This window comes from Mustela erminea, chromosome 19 (assembly GCF_009829155.1).
Source record: "Mustela erminea isolate mMusErm1 chromosome 19, mMusErm1.Pri, whole genome shotgun sequence".
NCBI lineage: Eukaryota > Metazoa > Chordata > Mammalia > Carnivora > Mustelidae > Mustela > Mustela erminea.
In genome coordinates, this window is record NC_045632.1 from 43,246,600 (window position 1) to 43,264,557 (window position 17,958).

Below are 17,958 nucleotides of genomic sequence, written 5' to 3' on the forward strand. Positions count from 1 at the left end.
GCAGAACTGGGGAGGCTAGCCAACAGAAGAGGAGACACCTGCAAACATAGCTGTTTTTAAACATCTGGAAAGCTACTCAAGAGCAGAGGACCCCTCAAGATTTTTTGGATTGGTGGGCTGCAAGGGGTAGTTCTTAAACCACTGATGGGATATTGTAAGGAGGCAGATTTCATCTGTCATGAAGAGCTTATCCAGCAGCAGTGACTGTCTAGAGATTAAATGGGTTACTTCGTGAGGGAGTGAGTTTCCCATTACCTAAGGTATATAAGCAGAAATTGGCTACCACTTGGTGGAGGTGCTCTCAGAGGATTTTCAAACATCACTCAACAGAATAAACTGGGGGGCCTGCTATCTCAGGTAGCCCAAGATCTTTCTTCCCATTTTTTTGTCATGGGTACATATTTTATTTTCATAATGGAAGTCCGAAAAAGATTCCCTTTGCCAATAAGCTTGTGATACTAGATACATTAAATATTGTTTATATAATTTCTGACTTGAATTACTTTTAACTGTAAATTGTTTTTTTCAATAGATGGACGACCTCAGTGGGAGGTAGAAGGGAAAATAATCAGGGAAAAATGTCAAGGGGTAAGAAATTTACTTTATTTCTTTTTAAATACTTAAGAAGCATGATGAGAAAATCGGATAATGCCACTTTATGTTATAGATGAAGACTCTTTTATCTGTTGTATGAAAGAAAAGTAAATTCGAATTTTTAGAAGTTTGGACATGAGATAGGTACTTTCCTGACACTAAAATTAAATTTAGGATAGATAAACAATTGGTGTCTTTCCCTTTTATTAGAAGGTTCTTACTGATGTTATCACGAAACTTTTTCTCTGAATGCAGTGAAGAAATCAAATAAATTCAGTAAAGAACATATATAATGGGCAAAAATTAGGGGGGAGAACAAATCCTCATGGGTTTGTGTATTTAGGATTATATTTGCATCTGTTCAACATTAAGCCTCCCAGGATTCACCACTGAACGCTGTGGTCCCTTCATCCTGGTTGGATTGGTGACAGAATCTTCTGGGGTAGAGAATGACACTGCACAGTGCTCTCCAGAGACCTGGAGAAATTAGGTTAAGGATTGCAATTGGTTTGGGCTAACAGTTTTCACTCCACTTGTGTAAAATTATTTTTTATGTAGGAACAGATCTTGTATATTGTCAGTTTAGAACATTTTGAATGTGAAATTTAAGAAATCTAAACTATAACACAGCTCAAGAAATATTAAACCTGACTGAAAATCAGAGTAGACTTCCACTTAAGATCAGTAGCAACATGTAATATTCAGTAGTGCAGAGTATCTCACTACGTAGTATATAAGACTGTTTTTATTTCTGCTACAACTAGAACCCAACTGGATGACTAAAAGCTAATTTCTCCTTTAGTGGTTTACTTTAAAGAATTTATCTCTGTTGAGACTAGAGTTTCTTAGAGTAAATCTCCAGATGATTTACATGACCAGTTGATGTGCATAATTATCTATGATGGGAGAGACTGTGTAGTTAAGGCTCAAGAGTCATGGTGAGTTTAGCAGGTGCATTTCATTTTTAGTTCTGAGTGTAACACAATCTTGCTTTCCATGCTCCTTAGGCTCACATTGTCCTTGAAGTTCCTCCATATCATAACCCAGCAGTTACAGCTGCAGTGCAGGTGCACTTTTATCTTTGCAATGGCAAGAGGAAAAAAAGCCAGTCTCAACGTTTTACTTACACACCAGGTATGGGAAGTCGTGATGGTTTACTATAGAACTTGCTTTCATAATGAATAAAAAGTTGTTTGATGAAACCTATATGGCAGTGTTTAAGGTAGAGTGCTTATAATCAATAAAAATCCCAACATACGCCATTCTGTCAAGTTTGTGTTGACTTTTAAATTTAGATGTGATTTTAGTTGTTATTTTGTAGTTATTTATTATAAGAAAATCAGAAGATTGAATATAGGTTTTAAATCTGTTTTTCAGTAGCTACCAGAAATCACCAGCACTACTGTAAGGGCAGGTGTTTGTGAATATGTGTGAAGTCCCCTTGTGTCCTTAGCATTGCAGGAAGGTAGTGTGTTCATCTTAACCATTTCCAGTCAGATGAAAAATCTCCCATTAGATTTTCATTTGGCCAGTAGTGACTGCAGCATACTATGGGCCGTGGGGAATATAAAGTTGTTGCCAGAATTTCTGGTTGTATAGATGCACTCTAATAAAGCTTCCGTACCGCTTTCTGCAATAGTTCAAATGGTGTAACTTTCCAGGTCTGGTTGTGACACATAAATATTATTTGCAGTAATCACGCTGAACAAATCTTTATAGAGGCCCTCTCTGTTTTAGGCACTGTATTAGTCACCAGAGCATATGATAATAAAAAAATCATAGTGGACTTTACTCTTCAAAACTTATTCTTGCGGGGTGCCTGGGTGGCTCAGTGGGTTAAAGCCTCTGCCCTTGGCTCAGGTCATGGTCCCAGGGTCCTGGGATCGAGCCCCGCATTGCTCTCTGCTCGGCGGGGAGCCTGCTTCCCCCTCTCTCTCTGCCTGCCTCTCTGCCTACTTGTGATCTCTGTCTGTCAAATAAATAAATAAAATCTTTAAAAAAAAAAAAACTTATTCTTGCAAAAACTTCTTTTTTCCTTAAGATTTATTTGTTTATTTTAGAGAGAAAGAGAGAGAGAGAGAATCTCAAGTATGCTCCCCACTGAACTCCAAGCTTGACACAGGGCTCAATCCCACAACCCTGAGATCATGACTTGAGCCCAAATCAAGAGTTGAACACCCAACTAACTAAGCCACACAGACACCCCCTCTTGCAAAAACTTTTAAATGGTTTATAGTTAATGAAAATAATGAACACTTAAATTTGAAAGGGTACTGGTTATGAATGATCATTTGTCATTCATATTCTTTAAAGCCTGACTGTATTTCACTTTTAGCCTCTAAAAGCATTTATAAGGGTGCCTTGGTGGTTCAGTGGGTTAAAGCCTCTGCCTTTGGCTCAGGTCATGATCTCAGGGACCTGGGATCGAGCCCTGCATCAGGCTTTTGACTCAGCAGGGAACCTGCTTCTCCCTCTCTCTCTCTCCCTGCCTCTCTGCCTACTTGTGATCTGTCAAATAAATGAATAAAATCTTTAAAAGAAAAAAAAAAAAGCGTTTATATTCCTAAATCTGAAAATTAATATTACTTGATCATGTTAATATATTACTTGGTAATAAAATATTTCAGATAGTTTTCAAATAGAATACAAACATTCTGAAAGATTTTGGTTAGCCTTTTCAGTATTAATTCAGTAAGTATTTGAGGGTGCCCACCAGTTGGGTGAAACCTATCTCATTTCCTTTATCATGGAATTTATAATCCAGGGGGACAAACAGAAGTTAATGAATCACTGAATAAATTAGTTACTAACAAATTTGTAATTAGAAACTGTAGTAAGGACTCTGTAGGAAAGGGATATGATGCTATAAGTGAAAATAACAGAGGGACCCTTGCTTAGGCTAACAGGTTGAGAAAAGGCTTTTATGTGAAAGTAATACTTGAGTTGATAACTGGAAAATAATAATAGTTTAAAGACCTGTTGTATATGTGTGTGTGTGTGTGTGTATATACATACATAAGGTACTGTTCTAAGCCCTTTTTCTATTTATTCTTTTGAACTCATAATAGATGTATGAGATAGGTTATTATCTTGTTTTATAGGTGAAGAAACTGAGTAGCTAAGTATTATGCCCACAGTCTTAGAACTTTTAAATCTTACAGCCAAATGTCATGCATAGGCAATCTGGTTCCAGAGTCTGGGCACCTAACTCTTACACTAGAGTACATCTCAGGTTTGTTCATTGATTTAGCAGACATATTGAACACTTAGTGTGTGCCAAGTGCTATTCTAAGCAGTTTATACCTAATAACTAATTTATTCTCTTATTTTCCTGTAAGGTAGGTAATAATTGCCCTTTTCATTTTGCAAATGAGTGAACCAAGGTCACACAGCTAATAAGTGGTGAAGGTGACATTTGAATCCAGGCAATCTGGCTGTAGAATCTATACTGTTAATAACTGTCTTAGAGAAAGTGAGGGAGAACATTTCAGATAAAGTCAACAGCACGTGCAAAGGTCTTGTGGTTGGTTGGATAATAGAGTATTAAAAGAACTTCAGTGGGTTAAGTGTCCAACTCTTGATTTTGGCTCAAATCATGATCTCAGGGTCATGGGATCCAGCCCTGCATTGGGCTCTGTGCTCAGCATGGAGTCACCTTGTCCCTTTCCTTCTGCGCCTTCCCTGTTCTCTTACTCTCTCTCAAATAAATACATTAATAAAAACTTAAAAAAAAAAAAAAAAGAGGGGTGCCTCAGTTAAGTGTCTGATTCTTGGATTTTGGCTGAGTTCATGATCTTAGGGTTTTGAAATGATTCCTGCTTTCACGCTCCATGTTGGGCATGGAGCCTGCTTAACATTCTCTCTCCCTCTCCCCTCTCTCTATCCTCTAATAAAAAAAGAAAAAGTTGTAGGGCGCCTGGATGGCTCAGTGGTATAAGCCTCTGCCTTTGGCTCAGGTCATGATCTCAGGGTCCTGGGATCGAGCCCTGTGTCAGGCTTTCTGCTCAGCAGAGAGCCTGCTTCTCCCTCTCTGTCTGCCTGCCTCTCTGCCTACTTGTGATCTCTCTTTCTGTCAAATAAATAAATTAAAAAAAAAAAAAGTTCCAAGAAATGAGCCTTAACAGAGAGGTAACATGATCAAATTTGTATTGTAAAAACCACTTTCAGAGCACCTGACTAGCTCAGTCAGTAGAGCTTGTGACTCTTGATCTTGGGATTGTGAGTTCTTTTTTTTTTTTTTTAAGATTTTATTTATTTATTTGACAGACAGAGATGACAGGTAGGCAGAGAGGCAGGCAGAGAGAGAGGAAGGGAAGCAGGCTCCCTGCTGAACAGAGAGCCCAATGTGGAGCTCAATCCCAGGACCCTGGGAGCATGACCTGAGCCGAAGGCAGAGGCGCCCCTGGGGTTGTGAGTTCTAGTCTCATGTTGGGCATGGAGCCTACTTTAAAAATCCCCCCCCCCAAAAAATCCTTTTCCCTGCAATATGTGCGTGTATCAAATTAACTTGTGGTACACCTTAAATTTTACACAATGTTATGTGTCAAATATATTCAGTTAAAAGAAAGTTTAAACTAAAAATCATTTCCCCCATATTTCTCCTGTCTTATTATAAGGTATCAATGACCAGTTTAGTCTTTTCCTCAAATTACTAACTATGGAAAGTGAGATTTATATGACAGAGGCCCAAAAAGGTTAAAAAGGTGATTCAGATAGTTAGTGTTTTGATTATATAGGGGAGACAGCATTAATGATAATAAAGAATATCAGGGGAGGAATAAAATTTAAAATATAAAAGTTGGAATGGGCCTTAGTTGGGAGAAGGAACAGGAGGGGATAGGTAAGGATGAACAAGATGGGTGTATATTCGGCTGGTTTATACATTTAGTAGTGGAGAGTTTACGGAGTTTCCATATGATAGCGTCAACTTTTTTTCTTTAAAGAATAACATGGAAATTCTCTTGTGAGCAGAGGGGAGTGTGGGTGATTTGGCAGTTTGAAGAATATAGACAAGTTTGAAATAGTTGTTGTAAAGAAAGGGGAGAGTAAGTTACCACAGAAACATAATAGGATTCTAGGCATGATCAGAAAACACCTTTGATGCTGATATTCATGAATTTATAAATATTAATTTGCCCTGTTGCGTAACTTTCTTAAATAGCACTCAGATTCAGACATGCAGTCCAAGAATGTTAACAAATGCTGTGAAGATGGGAGACTGTAGAATCTAACCTCAATAAGAAGGGAGAGGACTTCTGGAATTGTTTTAAAAATAAAAAAAAGCAGGGGTACCTGGGTAGCTTAGTGGGTTAAACCCTCTGCCTTCGGCTCAGGTCATGATCCCAGAGTCCTGGGATGAAGCCCCGCATCGGGCTGTCTGCTTCCCCCTGTCCCTGCCTGCCTCTCTGCCTACTTATGATCTCTCTCTGTGTCAAATTAAAAAAAAAAAAAAAAAAAAAAAGCTTCTAAAAAATAAATAAAATAAAAAAGCAATAGAAGAGGATCAGCCAATTAGAGGTTTTCATTTTTACTATCTTAGTAGTAGTAACTGACAGGCAAAGAGTAGTAACTGAACAGGCTTATAATGCCTTTACATTATCAGCTCATGGGTTGGGAGGACAATATAAAAGCAGAACCCTAGAGGGCATTATATATGAGAATGGCAATCACTGGGGCCCCAGAGTACAGAAGGAATATTGGATTGGACTACCAGCTGTCATCACTGGCCTTATGACTGACAATATACTAATCAGGTGGCACACACAAAACAAAGACTGAAGAAGTGTTTGGAGGCGCCTGCGTGGCTCAGTTGGTTAAGTGTCCTTCTCAAGGTTTTGGCTTAGGTCATAATCTCAGGGTTGTGGGATTGAGCCCTGCGTCAGACTCTGCGCTCAGTGTGGAGTCCGTTATAGATTCTCTCTGTCTCCTGCTCTGTCCTTCCTCCCTCCCCAACTTCCCCTTTCTCCCTCCCCACCTCTGCCTCTGTTCCTCTGTCTCTCTCTCAAATAAACAAATAAATAAATAAATCTTTCTTTTTTCTTTCTTTTTTTTTTTAAATTGGGCAGTCCTTCTGGCTGATTACTGTCTTTTCTCTGTAGTATTTGGCTTTTGTCATTTTTTTCTAAAATGAAGTTTTGAATAAAATTTTTATAAAAGCAAATATATTTTTTTGTGAATGTATTTATTGTGTGTGTGTGTGTGTGAATTTATTTTTTTAAAAAGACAGATTAAGGGGTGTCTAGGTGGTTCAGTCAGGTAGGTCTCTAACTCTTGATTTTGGCTCAGGGTGATCTCGGGGTCCTGGGATCAAGACTGTGTCAGTTCTGCATTTGGCACAGAATCTGCTTGTCTGTCTCCCTTTGCACCTCCCCTGCTCACAAACATGTTTTCTTTCTCTCAAATAAAATCTTCGGGGGAAGAAAAGGAAAAAAATAGATAAGTTGAAAAAATATTTTCAAGCATCCTAATTGTCTTCTGCTCTGAAACTGTCATTCTGTCTTTTTGGTTCCTTTTGATCCATTTATAGCACAACATTTTAAAATAAAAATGGGACCAAAATATATATAGTATGCTAATTTTATGACCTCAACATTTTTATTTTTCTTCAAAGCTTTACAGAATTTCAAAAGAAAGAATTCTAGTGTGTGATACTTACATTAGAGTTACATTTGTCTTATTAATTTGTATGATTATTTATATTAAATATTTGTGTCTTATTTGTTGTGACAATTCTTTTTTAAATTTTGCTTGTAAAAAATTTAGATAGGGGCGCCTGGGTGGCTCAGTGGGTTAAGGCCTCTGCCTTCGGCTCGGGTCATGATCCCAGGGTCCTGGGATCGAGCCCCGCATCGGGCTCGCTGCTCAGCAGGGAGCCTGCTTCCCCTTGCCTCTCTGCCTGCTTGTGATCTCTGTCTGTCAAATAAATAAATTTTTAAAAAAACTTTAGATATTCAGCAACGCCTTTGTGGCTCAGTTAGTTAAGTGTCTGCTTATCCCAGGGTCCTGGCATAAAGCAGGATTGAACCCTGTCTTGGGCTCCCTCTACCCCTTTCTCTCCCTCTGCCCCTTTCCACCACCTTGGACTCTCTCTCTATTGCAAGTAAATAAAACCTTTTTTATTTTTTTTTAAAGATTTTATTTATTTATTTGACAGAGATCACAAGTAGGCAGAGAAGCAGGTGGTGGTGGGGAGCTGGCTCCCCGCTGAGCAGAGAGCCCGATGTGGGGCTCAATCCCAGGACCCTGAGATCATGACCTGAGCCGAAGGCAGAGGCCTAACCCATTGAGCCACCCAGGCGCACCAATAAAATCTTTATTAAAAAATTAAAAAATAATTTTACATATTCAGAAGTTATTTGTTTTTTATTAAAGGATACGACATTTTGTTACCTTTTTGACAATAGGGTATTCCTAGCAATAGGAATCTGACCAATATCAATATCCGGTGAAAGAATAATCAGTTGCAAATGGCTGTTTTGAGTTTGTTGTTTTGTTTTAGTTTTTATTATTGAAGTATAGTTGACGTACAATGGTATGTTAGTTTCAGGTGTAATAACTTTTTTTTTAAATTGGAAATTGTATTTAGCGTAATTTGTCCCATAGTCAGTTTACATTCTAAAGTTGAGAATGAGCATATTTAACACAGAAGGTAGAGTTAGTCTGGTTCTAAAATTCAAGTCATTCTAGATATTGTAAGTTCTTTTTAACTGTATTTCTCTCTAAATAAGAATAGATAATCCTAGACCAGCAAAGAGGACTTCTTAGATTTGGAATCTTAATCCCTTATCGACAAAAAGTGATAGTTGATTTGGCAAAGTGGAAATATACTCAATTTAGGAAAGCAGAACTCTCGATCTGAGTGTACTTAAAAAGAAGGATTGGATTATCCAATAAAAAGGTGAATTTAAGCTGTAGTTCTCAGTCCCTCTGTGTCCTTTTTAGTGCATGATAACCAACCACTTATGTAACCAAAGACCTTACCTCTCCCATTCAGGATTAATTAAACGAAGAGAGGCTTTCTTGAATATTCTCCCTCCTTTATTTTATTTATTTTTTTTAAATAATTTTTTTTAAGGTTTTATTTATTTATTTGACAGACAGAGATCACAAGTAGGCGGAGAGGCAGGCAGAGTGTGTGTGGGGAGGGTGGGGAAGCAGTCTCCCTGCGGAGCAGAGAGCCCGATGCGGGGCTCGATCCCAGGACCCTGGGATCATGACCCGAGCTGAAGGCAGAGGCTTCAACCCACTGAGCCACCCAGACGCCCCATTCTCCCTCCTTTATATGGAAAGGTCATCCTGGGTATGGCATTTACTGTGGCTTTCCTGGGACCAGAGTAGGAGCTGAAGTAGAAAAGGGAAAAAGAATCCAGTTGTACAGGGAGAAAGTTACAGTTGTGCCAAAGTCAGACGAAAAGAAAGTACATGAAGACATAAGAGAGGTCAGAGTTGTTAGACACATACTTGAACTACCTGAGCAAGAATAAGAAACGGGATGCAGGCCTGGTTTGGGAATGTTAGCACTGGGACAGAAGCAATAAGAAGACTGGTAATATGCTTTCTCTGTTTTAAGGGTTGTCCTGTTAAGGGTGGGCTCACTTACAGCTTGCCAGATTTAGAGACTAACACAGTGATGAATGATGAGCCCATTCCGTTCTTGGTAGGACACCAGAGAAAAGTGTCAAGCTCAAATGCACCCCCCATAATAAGTGCTCCATTAATTACCTACTATACAATGCATGTAGTCTCAGAGCTGTTCTGATTCTTAGGTTTCCTCAGATTGAGTCCATGCTTATATGAAGAGACTTGTGATTGACGGGGGTTCGGTAAATGGTCAGATAAGGTTTGACTGTGCTTTGGTTCTCATTGTTATTTTCTTTTTCTTTTTCTTTTTTTTTTAAAGATTTTATTTATTTATTTGACAGAGAGAGATCACAAGTAGATGGAGAGAGAGGCAGGCAGAGAGAGGGAAGCAGGCTCCCCGCTGAGCAGAGAGCCCGATGCGGGACTCAATCCCAGTACCCTGAGATCGTGACCTGAGCCGAAGGCAGCGGTTTAACCCACTGAGCCACCCAGGCGCCCCTGTTATTTTCTTTTACATAAAATGAAGTTCTCACATTTTAGTGAGAATGATGAAAATTTTAGTTATGTTAAATTAATATAAACATAGAAGGGACAGTGAGATGTGAATTCAGGAAAATTTTTATTTTTTTAAGATTATAAATTTTTCTAAAAAAAAATTATAAATTTTTCTATTTTCTTTTTCTTTCTTTTTTTTAAGATTTTATTTATTTATTTGTCAGAGAGAGAAAGCAGGGGGATGGGCAGAGGGAGAAGCAGGCTCCCCGCTGAGCAGGGAGCCTGATGTGGGACTCGATCCCAGGACTCTGGGATCATGACCTGAGCCAGAGGTAGACACCTAACTAACCAAGCCATCCATGCATCCTATAATTTATTTTTAGAGAGAGCAAGCAAGAGCAAGAGTGATGGGAGAGGGAAAGGGACAACCAGACTTGAGTGCAGGCTCAATCCTAGCAGCCACAAATCAGAAATCAAGAGTTGTGTTGGTCAACAAATTCAGCCACCCAGCCACCCTAGTAAAATTATTTTTAAAGGAATTACAGCACTTTAATAGGAAGATAAAGTAGATAATTTTAAAAAAATATTTTATTTATTTATTGGCCACAGAGAGAGATCACAAGTAGGCAGAGAGGCAGGCAGAGAAAGAGGAGGAAGTGGGCTCCCCGCTGAGCAGAGAGCCCGATGCGGGGCCTGATCCCTGCACCCTGGGATCATGACCTGAGCTGAAGGCAGAGGCTTAACCCACTGAGCCACCTAGGTGCCCCTAAAGTAGATAATTTTTAGAAAAGTGGACTGAAGTATTTCCCAAGGGAAGCAATGAAATCATTTGTTTGACACACAGAAAATTAACTGATGGTTTTCTGTTTTGATAAACATTAAAATAAGCAAAATGCATTCATTTTCTACATGAAACAGTCCTTTCAACCGGTAGATTCATCTAAAATCATGGACTTACTACTTTTTTGATATGATAAGGATAGTGTTTGTTATTCATAACCTCTACTTGTGTGATGGAATGGTGAAGTTGAATCTTTCTTGGTCATACAGTAGAGTGATTAAAAGCATGGACTTGGGGCGCCTGGTGGCTCAGTGGGTTAAACTCTGCCTTTGGCTCAGGTCATGATCCCAGGGTCCTGGGATCGATACCCGCATCGGGCTCTCTGCTCAGCAGGGAGCCTGCTTCCTCCTCTCTCTCTGCCTGCCTCTCTGCCTACTTGTGATCTCTGTCTGTCAAATAAATAAATAAATAAATAAATCTTTAAAAAATAAAATAAAATAAAAGCATGGACTTTGGGGGCACCTGGGTGGCTGTCAGTTAAGTGCCTGGCTTTGGGTCAGGTCATGATCTCAGGGCTCTGGGATCAAGCCCCGCAGTGAGCTCCCTGGTTAGCAGGGAGTCTGCTTCTCCTTCTCCCTCTGCCCCACCTCCCTCTCCCCTCAGCTTGTATGCGTTCTCTCTCTCTCTCTCTCTGTCTCAAAAAAAAAAAGAAAAAGCCTGGGCTTTGGAGGCAGAAAAACCTGGATTCGGGTCCTTATGATGCCACTTAACTGCTGTGAGATCTTAGTGCCTTTATTCTCTTCAGTACAGTCATCTATAAGGCAGGAGTAATAATAATAATCCCTATCTTGTAAAGGTTGTTTTGAGGAAATTAGAACTTTTGGGTGCATATGACAAAAACTCAATTCAAACTAGCTTAACGTAAAGGAAGATTAAGTGCAATGCTGGCTTTAGGCATGCTTCAGCTCAAGCAGTTTGATCTTAGGGCTTAAGGTTTCTCTTCATCTTAACACTGTTTTTCTTTCTGTTGGCTTTAGATTTTGAGCATGCTTTCACCACATGGCATCTCTAGGTTTGTTTCATCTTCATAATTAGTGATCCGAGAGAGAAGAGCTGGTACCTCCCTTCTACACACATATCCATCTAGATCGATCCTGGGATCACACTCACATCTTTGGTTCGGTCCTGTTGCATTTGTAGGAGTTATTATGTATTCTGGATATTAAACCCTTTTCAGAAATACTATTTGCAAATACTTTTTCCATTCTGTGGGTTATCTTTTCAGTCTCTCGATGGTGTCTTTCAATAATCAGAAGTTTTTCATTTTGATGAAATCCAGTTTGTTTTTCTTTTGTTGTCTATACTTTCAGTGTACATAGTGCTAAACAAACCATTGCCAAATACAGTGTCATGAAGCTATTGCCTTTTGTTTTCTTCTAAGAGTTTTGTAGTTTTGCTGTTATGTTTAGGTCTTTGATCCATTTGAGTTAATTTTCGTGTGTGATTTTCAGATAAGGTTCCATCTTCATTATTTTGAACGTGATACCCAGTTGTCTCAGTACCATTTGTTGAAGAGACTGTTCAGTTCACTGTAGAAGGGTTTGTTTTTGGTCTCTATTCCATTGGTCTATATGTCTGTCCTTAGGTAGTATCATGTGGTTATGATTGCTGTAGCTTTGTGCTAAGTTTTGAAATTACAAAGTGCAATTCCTCTGTCTGCACTTTTTCAAGATTGTTTTGACTATTTGGGGTCCCTTGGGATTCTATATAAATTTTAGGACGGGTCTATTTCTGCAAAAAAAAATATATTGCTGGGATTTTGGGATTAAATCTGAAAATTGTGTGGGGGAGTGTTGTGTTCTTAACAGTTAATTAAGTCATCCAGTCCATGAACCTGGAATATTGTTCCATATATTTAGATCTTCTTTCATTTCCTTTGCAGTGTTTTGTGGATTTCACTGTGTAAGTCTCGCTTACCTTGGCCAAATTTGTTCTTTAGGAAACAAATTTATTTATTTATTTATTTATTTTAAAGATTTTATTTATTTATTTGACAGACAGAGATCACAAGTAGGCAGAGAGGCAGGCAGAGAGAAAGGAGGAAGCAGGCTCCCTGCTGAGCAGAGAGCCCGATGTAGGGCTCGATCCCAGGATTCTGGGATCATGACCTGAGCAGAAGGCAGAGGTTTAGCCTTCTGAGCCACCCAGGCACTCCCAAATTTATTTTTTGATGCTATTGTAAATGAAATTGTTTTCTTTTTTCTTTTTTTGGCAGACTCGTTTATTTTTTATTTAAATTCAATTAATTTGGGACTTCTGGGTGGCTAGTCAGTTAAGCATCTGCCTTCTGCTTGGGTCATGATCCCAAGGTCCTGGGATCGAGTCCCTCATCGGGCTCCTTGCTCAGTAGGGAGCCTGCTTCTCCCTCTGCCTGCAGCTCTTCCTGCTTGTGCTCTCTCTCTCTCTCTGACAAATAAATAAATAAAATCTTTGAAAAAAATTCAACTAATTAACATAATGTAGTATTGGTTTCTGAGGAAGAGGTCAGTGATTCATCAGTCTTACATAATACTGGTGCTTATTATATCATGTGCCCTCCTTAATGTCCATCACCCAGTTACTCATACCCACACCCACCTCCTCTCCAGCAACCCTCAGTTAGTTTCCTATGATTAAGAGCCTCTGATGATTTGTTTCCCTCTCTGATTTCATCTTGTTTTATTTTTTCCTCTCTCCCCCTATAATCCTCTGTTTATAGGATGTCTGTTTTTTTTTCTTAAATTCCACATATGAGTGAGATCATATGATAATTGTCTTTCTCTGATTGATTTATGAAATCATTTTCTTAATTTCCTTTTCAGATTATTTATTGCTAGTTTATAGAAATGTAATTGATTTCTACATGTTGAATTTGTTTATTATCTCCAGCAGGTTTTTTGTGTATACCAATACTTTCTGGATCCCTCATTACTCCTTTGTAATATGTATCTGATGATGGTTGAGGATCATTGTAAACTAGACCATTGTAAACTAGAAGCTCTATGAATATTAGATCAGATCCGTGATGTTTGATGCAAAATGCAAAACCAGTTGACCAGTAGATTTCAGATCTCAAATTCAAGGCTTTTTTTTTTTTAAGATTTTATTATTTTATTTGAGACAGAGTTTAAGCAAGTGAGCACAATCAAGGGAGCAGCACAGGGAGAAGGCAAAGCAGGCTCCCCCCTGGCAGGAAGCCCCATGCAGGGCTCAATCTCAGGACCCTGAGATCATGAACCAAGCAGAGGGCAGGTACTTAACAGACTGAGCCACCGAGGCACCTGTCAAATTCAAGGCTTTTTTTTAGACCTTAGAGCTTTGTTGTGGGGTTTTTAAAAATCATTTATTTTTGAATGGATAATGTATACACTTGGTTGAAAACACTCAAAAGACACAAAAGTTTACATAGTAAAAAGTAAATCTGGTTCTTGCTCTTACCCCTAGGCACCTAGTTTCCATTCCCAGCAGTAAACACAGTAGTACCAGTTTCATGACATCTTTCTGGAGATATCCATACCTATATAAGCAAAAACATACACATATGTCTATATACACACACGATATTTTACAGGAATTGTGATATGTACACATTGTTCTGCGACTCAAGTTTTTGGTACATAGGAATGTATTTGAGATCTTTCCACAGCACTTCATAGAGTTCTGTGCAGTGTTGTTGTTTTTTTAACTTGAAACTTTTAGAGCAAGAACCACTCCCTGTTGTCTTATGCTTGCTGACTTCACATATTTTATATTATTTGCCTTCTCTGAAGGCATTTGTATTTTTAACCCCTGGCTTGGGTACATACTAAGTTAGGTAGCCTGGAATGAGGGCCCTTTATGATCACTGTATATATTATGTAATAATATTTGCTCTAATGATTTTCTTTTTAGTTTTGATGAAGCAAGAACACAAAGAAGAGGTTGACTTGTCTTCAGTTCCAGCATTGTCTGTGCCTCATCCTGCCCAGACCCAGAGGCCTTCCTCAGACACAGGACACCCACGTGACAGTGTACTGTCAACACAGAGAAGCTTGGTTTGTCCCATTCAACAAACATATGCATCCATGGTTACTTCATCTCATCTGCCACAGTTGCAGTGTAGGGATGAAAGTTCTGGTAAAGAACAGCATATGATACCTTCTTCAGTCATGCACCAGCCTTTTCAAGTCACATCAACACCTCCTGTGGGGTCTTCCTATCAGCCTATGCAAACTAATGTTGTGTACAACGGACCAACTTGTCTTCCAGTTAATGCTGCCTCTAGTCAAGAATATGATCCGGTTTTGTTTCCACAGGATGCACCTCTTCCCAGTTTAATAAATCTTGGCTGTCAGCCGCCGTCATCCATACCTTTTCATTCTTCAAATTCAGGCCCAGCAGGACATCTCTTAGCCCACACACCTCATTCAGTGCAGACCCTGCCTCACCTGCAGTCAGTGGGATTTCATTGTTCAAACACAGGACAAAGATCTCTTTCTTCTCCAGGGGCTGATCAGGTCACAGGCCAGCCTTCCCCTCAGTTACAACCCATTACATATGGTCCTTCACATTCAGGGTCTGCTACAACTGCTTCCCCAGGAGCCTCACATCCCCTGGCTAGTTCACCACTTTCTGGGCCGCCATCTCCTCAGCTACAGCCTATGCCTTACCAATCTCCTAGCTCAGGAACTGCCTCATCACCGTCTTTAGCCACCAGAATGCATTCTGGACAGCACTCAACTCAAGCACAAAGTACAGGCCAGGGAGGTCTTTCTGCACCTTCATCCTTAATCTGTCACAATTTGTGTGATCCAGCTTCATTTCCACCTGATGAAGCAACTGTGAACATTAAGCCTGAACCTGAAGAGCAAGAACCTAACTTTTCAACAATTGGTCTGCAGGACATCACTTTAGATGATGGTAAGTTCATCTTTATATTCTTGAAGCAGTGAAGATCTGGGAACTTCCTTCTCTGATAGTCATAAAAAAGTCATCATGGATTGCTTATTGGCATATGGCATGTGGTTGGGTTTTTTCATTTTTTTGTAATATTTGTTGTCACTAGAAACATGTTAATCTATGACTTTGAGAATAGATGTGAAGATCTATGCTTTACAATCTGTTTTACCACTAATATCTGTTGCAAAGGTGAGACTTGAATGATAGCCCATTACCCATTTGTGATGGAACTAAGGAGATGAGATTTATTGGGCATCTCTTCTTTCTGAAAGTATAGTGAGCTGTCTGGAGAATGGAATTCAGTAAATATTTCTGATTGGTATCTATTTGGAAGGTACACAGTTAGATGCTGGAAATACTAGGAATGTGTTTGAATGGAGTTCCTGTCCTTGAGGAGACTTACACAAGTAAAGAGGCGGTGGTGCCCCTCTCTCCACCCAGCTTGCTGAGTCAGATAGTGGTGATGGTACAAGACCTGTTGCCACCAGGATAAAGAGCTGTTTATATGAATGTAGCAAGTTGGCAAATAGACCTCTGTTTTAAATTAGAGAACAAACTTTGGAATACTAGTTATTTCAATAGTTGAAAATTCTCCAACGTAGCATTTTTAGGAAATAATTTTAGACTTTATTCTTGGCTCCATCATTTATATGGTAGTGAAATTTTTTCTAAATAGGAATTTAGTGAAAGCTGCTGGTAACAATTCAATATGAAAATTCTAAAGATTCTGAAAACTCAGATAAAGAATTTCAATTCTCTCTCTGATTCTGTATTTTGTATAGAAAAGTAATTTTAAGTTAGCCATCTTACACATCTGGAGAAGGTGAATTTACTGCTTAGTTGCAAAGCTGTTATTAAATCCTAAATGGCAAGCATAAAGAAAAAGGAAGGTAAATAAAATGTGGCATCCGCAGTCCCAGGGCTTTCACCAGATCGGTACATGACTGACTGATCTGCAGTGGGTCTGAGTTACTTACAGTCAAGGTCTAAAAGAAGCACATTAGGAGATAATCAGAGAGCTGTGCTAGATTCCATAAGAAGAATTCAGCAGTGGGGCAACTGGCTGGCTTAGCCAGTAGAGCATGGGATTCCTGATCTCAGGGTCATGTGTTTGAGCTTCATGGTGGACCTGGAGCTTACTAAAAAGAAAAAAAAAAAAAAAAAGGATTCACTAAAGCTTCCTTGAGGAGATGGTATTTGAGAGCCAAGTCTTAGAGGATGAGTATATGTTTTCAGTAAACGAGTATCAGAGGGCAAATCAGACAAACATAAGCAGAGATGGAGCTGTGTCTGGGAAAGCATCACTGGATGGATGGAAGGCAAATGCCATAGGAAAAGGTGGCTTTCAAAGCCATAAGGGGATATGCCAAGTCATTTGTGTGTAAACAGAAGATACAATTGACCCTTGAACACCTTGGGGACTAGGGACACCCACGCTCTCTCAGTCAAAGAATCCATTTATAACTGTCAACTCCCCAGCAACTTAACTACTGATAGTCTGCTGTTGATTGGAAGCCTCACTGATAACATAGACAATCAGTTAATATTCTATTTTGTATGTTATATGTATTACGTACTATATTCTTAGAATAAAGTAAACGAAAGCAAAGAAAACGATATTAAGAAGATCATAAGGAAGGGCCACCTGGGTGGCTTAGTCGGTTAAGCATCTGCCTGTGGCTTAGGTCATGATCTCAGGGTCCTGGGATCGAGCCTTGAGTTGGGCTCCCCACTCAGCGGGGAGTCTGCTGCTTCCTCTACCTCTGCCCCTCTCCCTGCTCATTCTTTCTCTCTCAAATAAGTAAAAATCTTAAAAAAAAAAAAAAAAGAAAGAAAGAAAATCGGGACACTTGGGTGGCCCAGTTGATTAAGCGTCTGCCTTCAGCTCAGGACCCTGGGATCGGGTCCCACATCAGCTCCTTATTCAGTTAGGAGCCTGCTTCTCCCTCTGCCTGCCACTCCCCCTCCTTGTTCTCTCTTTCTCTCTCTCAATCTCCGACAAATAAATACATAAAATCTTAATACAAAAAATAATAAAAATAAAATCGTAAAGAAGAGAAAAGGTAAAAAAAAAAATCCCCATATAAATGGATTCTTGCTACTGAAACCCAAGTTGTTGTTATTGTTGTTATTTTAAGATTTATTTATTAGAGAGCATGCCTCTGGCAGAGGAAGAGAATCTTTCAGGCAGACTCCCCACTGAGTGTGGAGCCCGATTCAGGGCTCCATCCCATAACCCATGAGATCATGACTTAAACCAAAACCAAGAGTCAGATGCTCAACGAACTGAGCCAGCCACGTGCTCCAAAATCCTTGTTATTCAAGATTCAACTGTATATGTGTAAACTGAGCAACACCTACAGTTTGCATAGTATTTTCCTATTCATTATTTCTTTTAATCCTTATTAATCCTCTGTCTCTGAGACAGTGATCATGTAGCAAATTGGACTTTCTGAAGGTGACACAACTGGTAAGTAGCAGGGCTGAGACTGGAATTACGTTTTTGTTTTTGGTTTTTTTTAAAGATTTTA

At 39.3% G+C, this 17,958-nt stretch overlaps 1 protein-coding gene across 2 annotated transcripts in view; it reads left to right on the top strand.

The window, feature by feature from the left end:
• Positions 1-17,958, top strand: part of NFATC3 (nuclear factor of activated T cells 3) — a 135,436-nt gene that overhangs the window by 89,590 nt on the left and 27,888 nt on the right. For both annotated transcript variants that reach the window (XM_032325751.1, XM_032325750.1), the window contains exons 7-9: positions 533-588; positions 1,602-1,728; positions 14,381-15,388. In XM_032325751.1, coding sequence (XP_032181642.1) covers positions 533-588; positions 1,602-1,728; positions 14,381-15,388 — 1,191 coding nt within the window. The remainder of the gene's footprint in view (positions 1-532; positions 589-1,601; positions 1,729-14,380; positions 15,389-17,958) is intronic.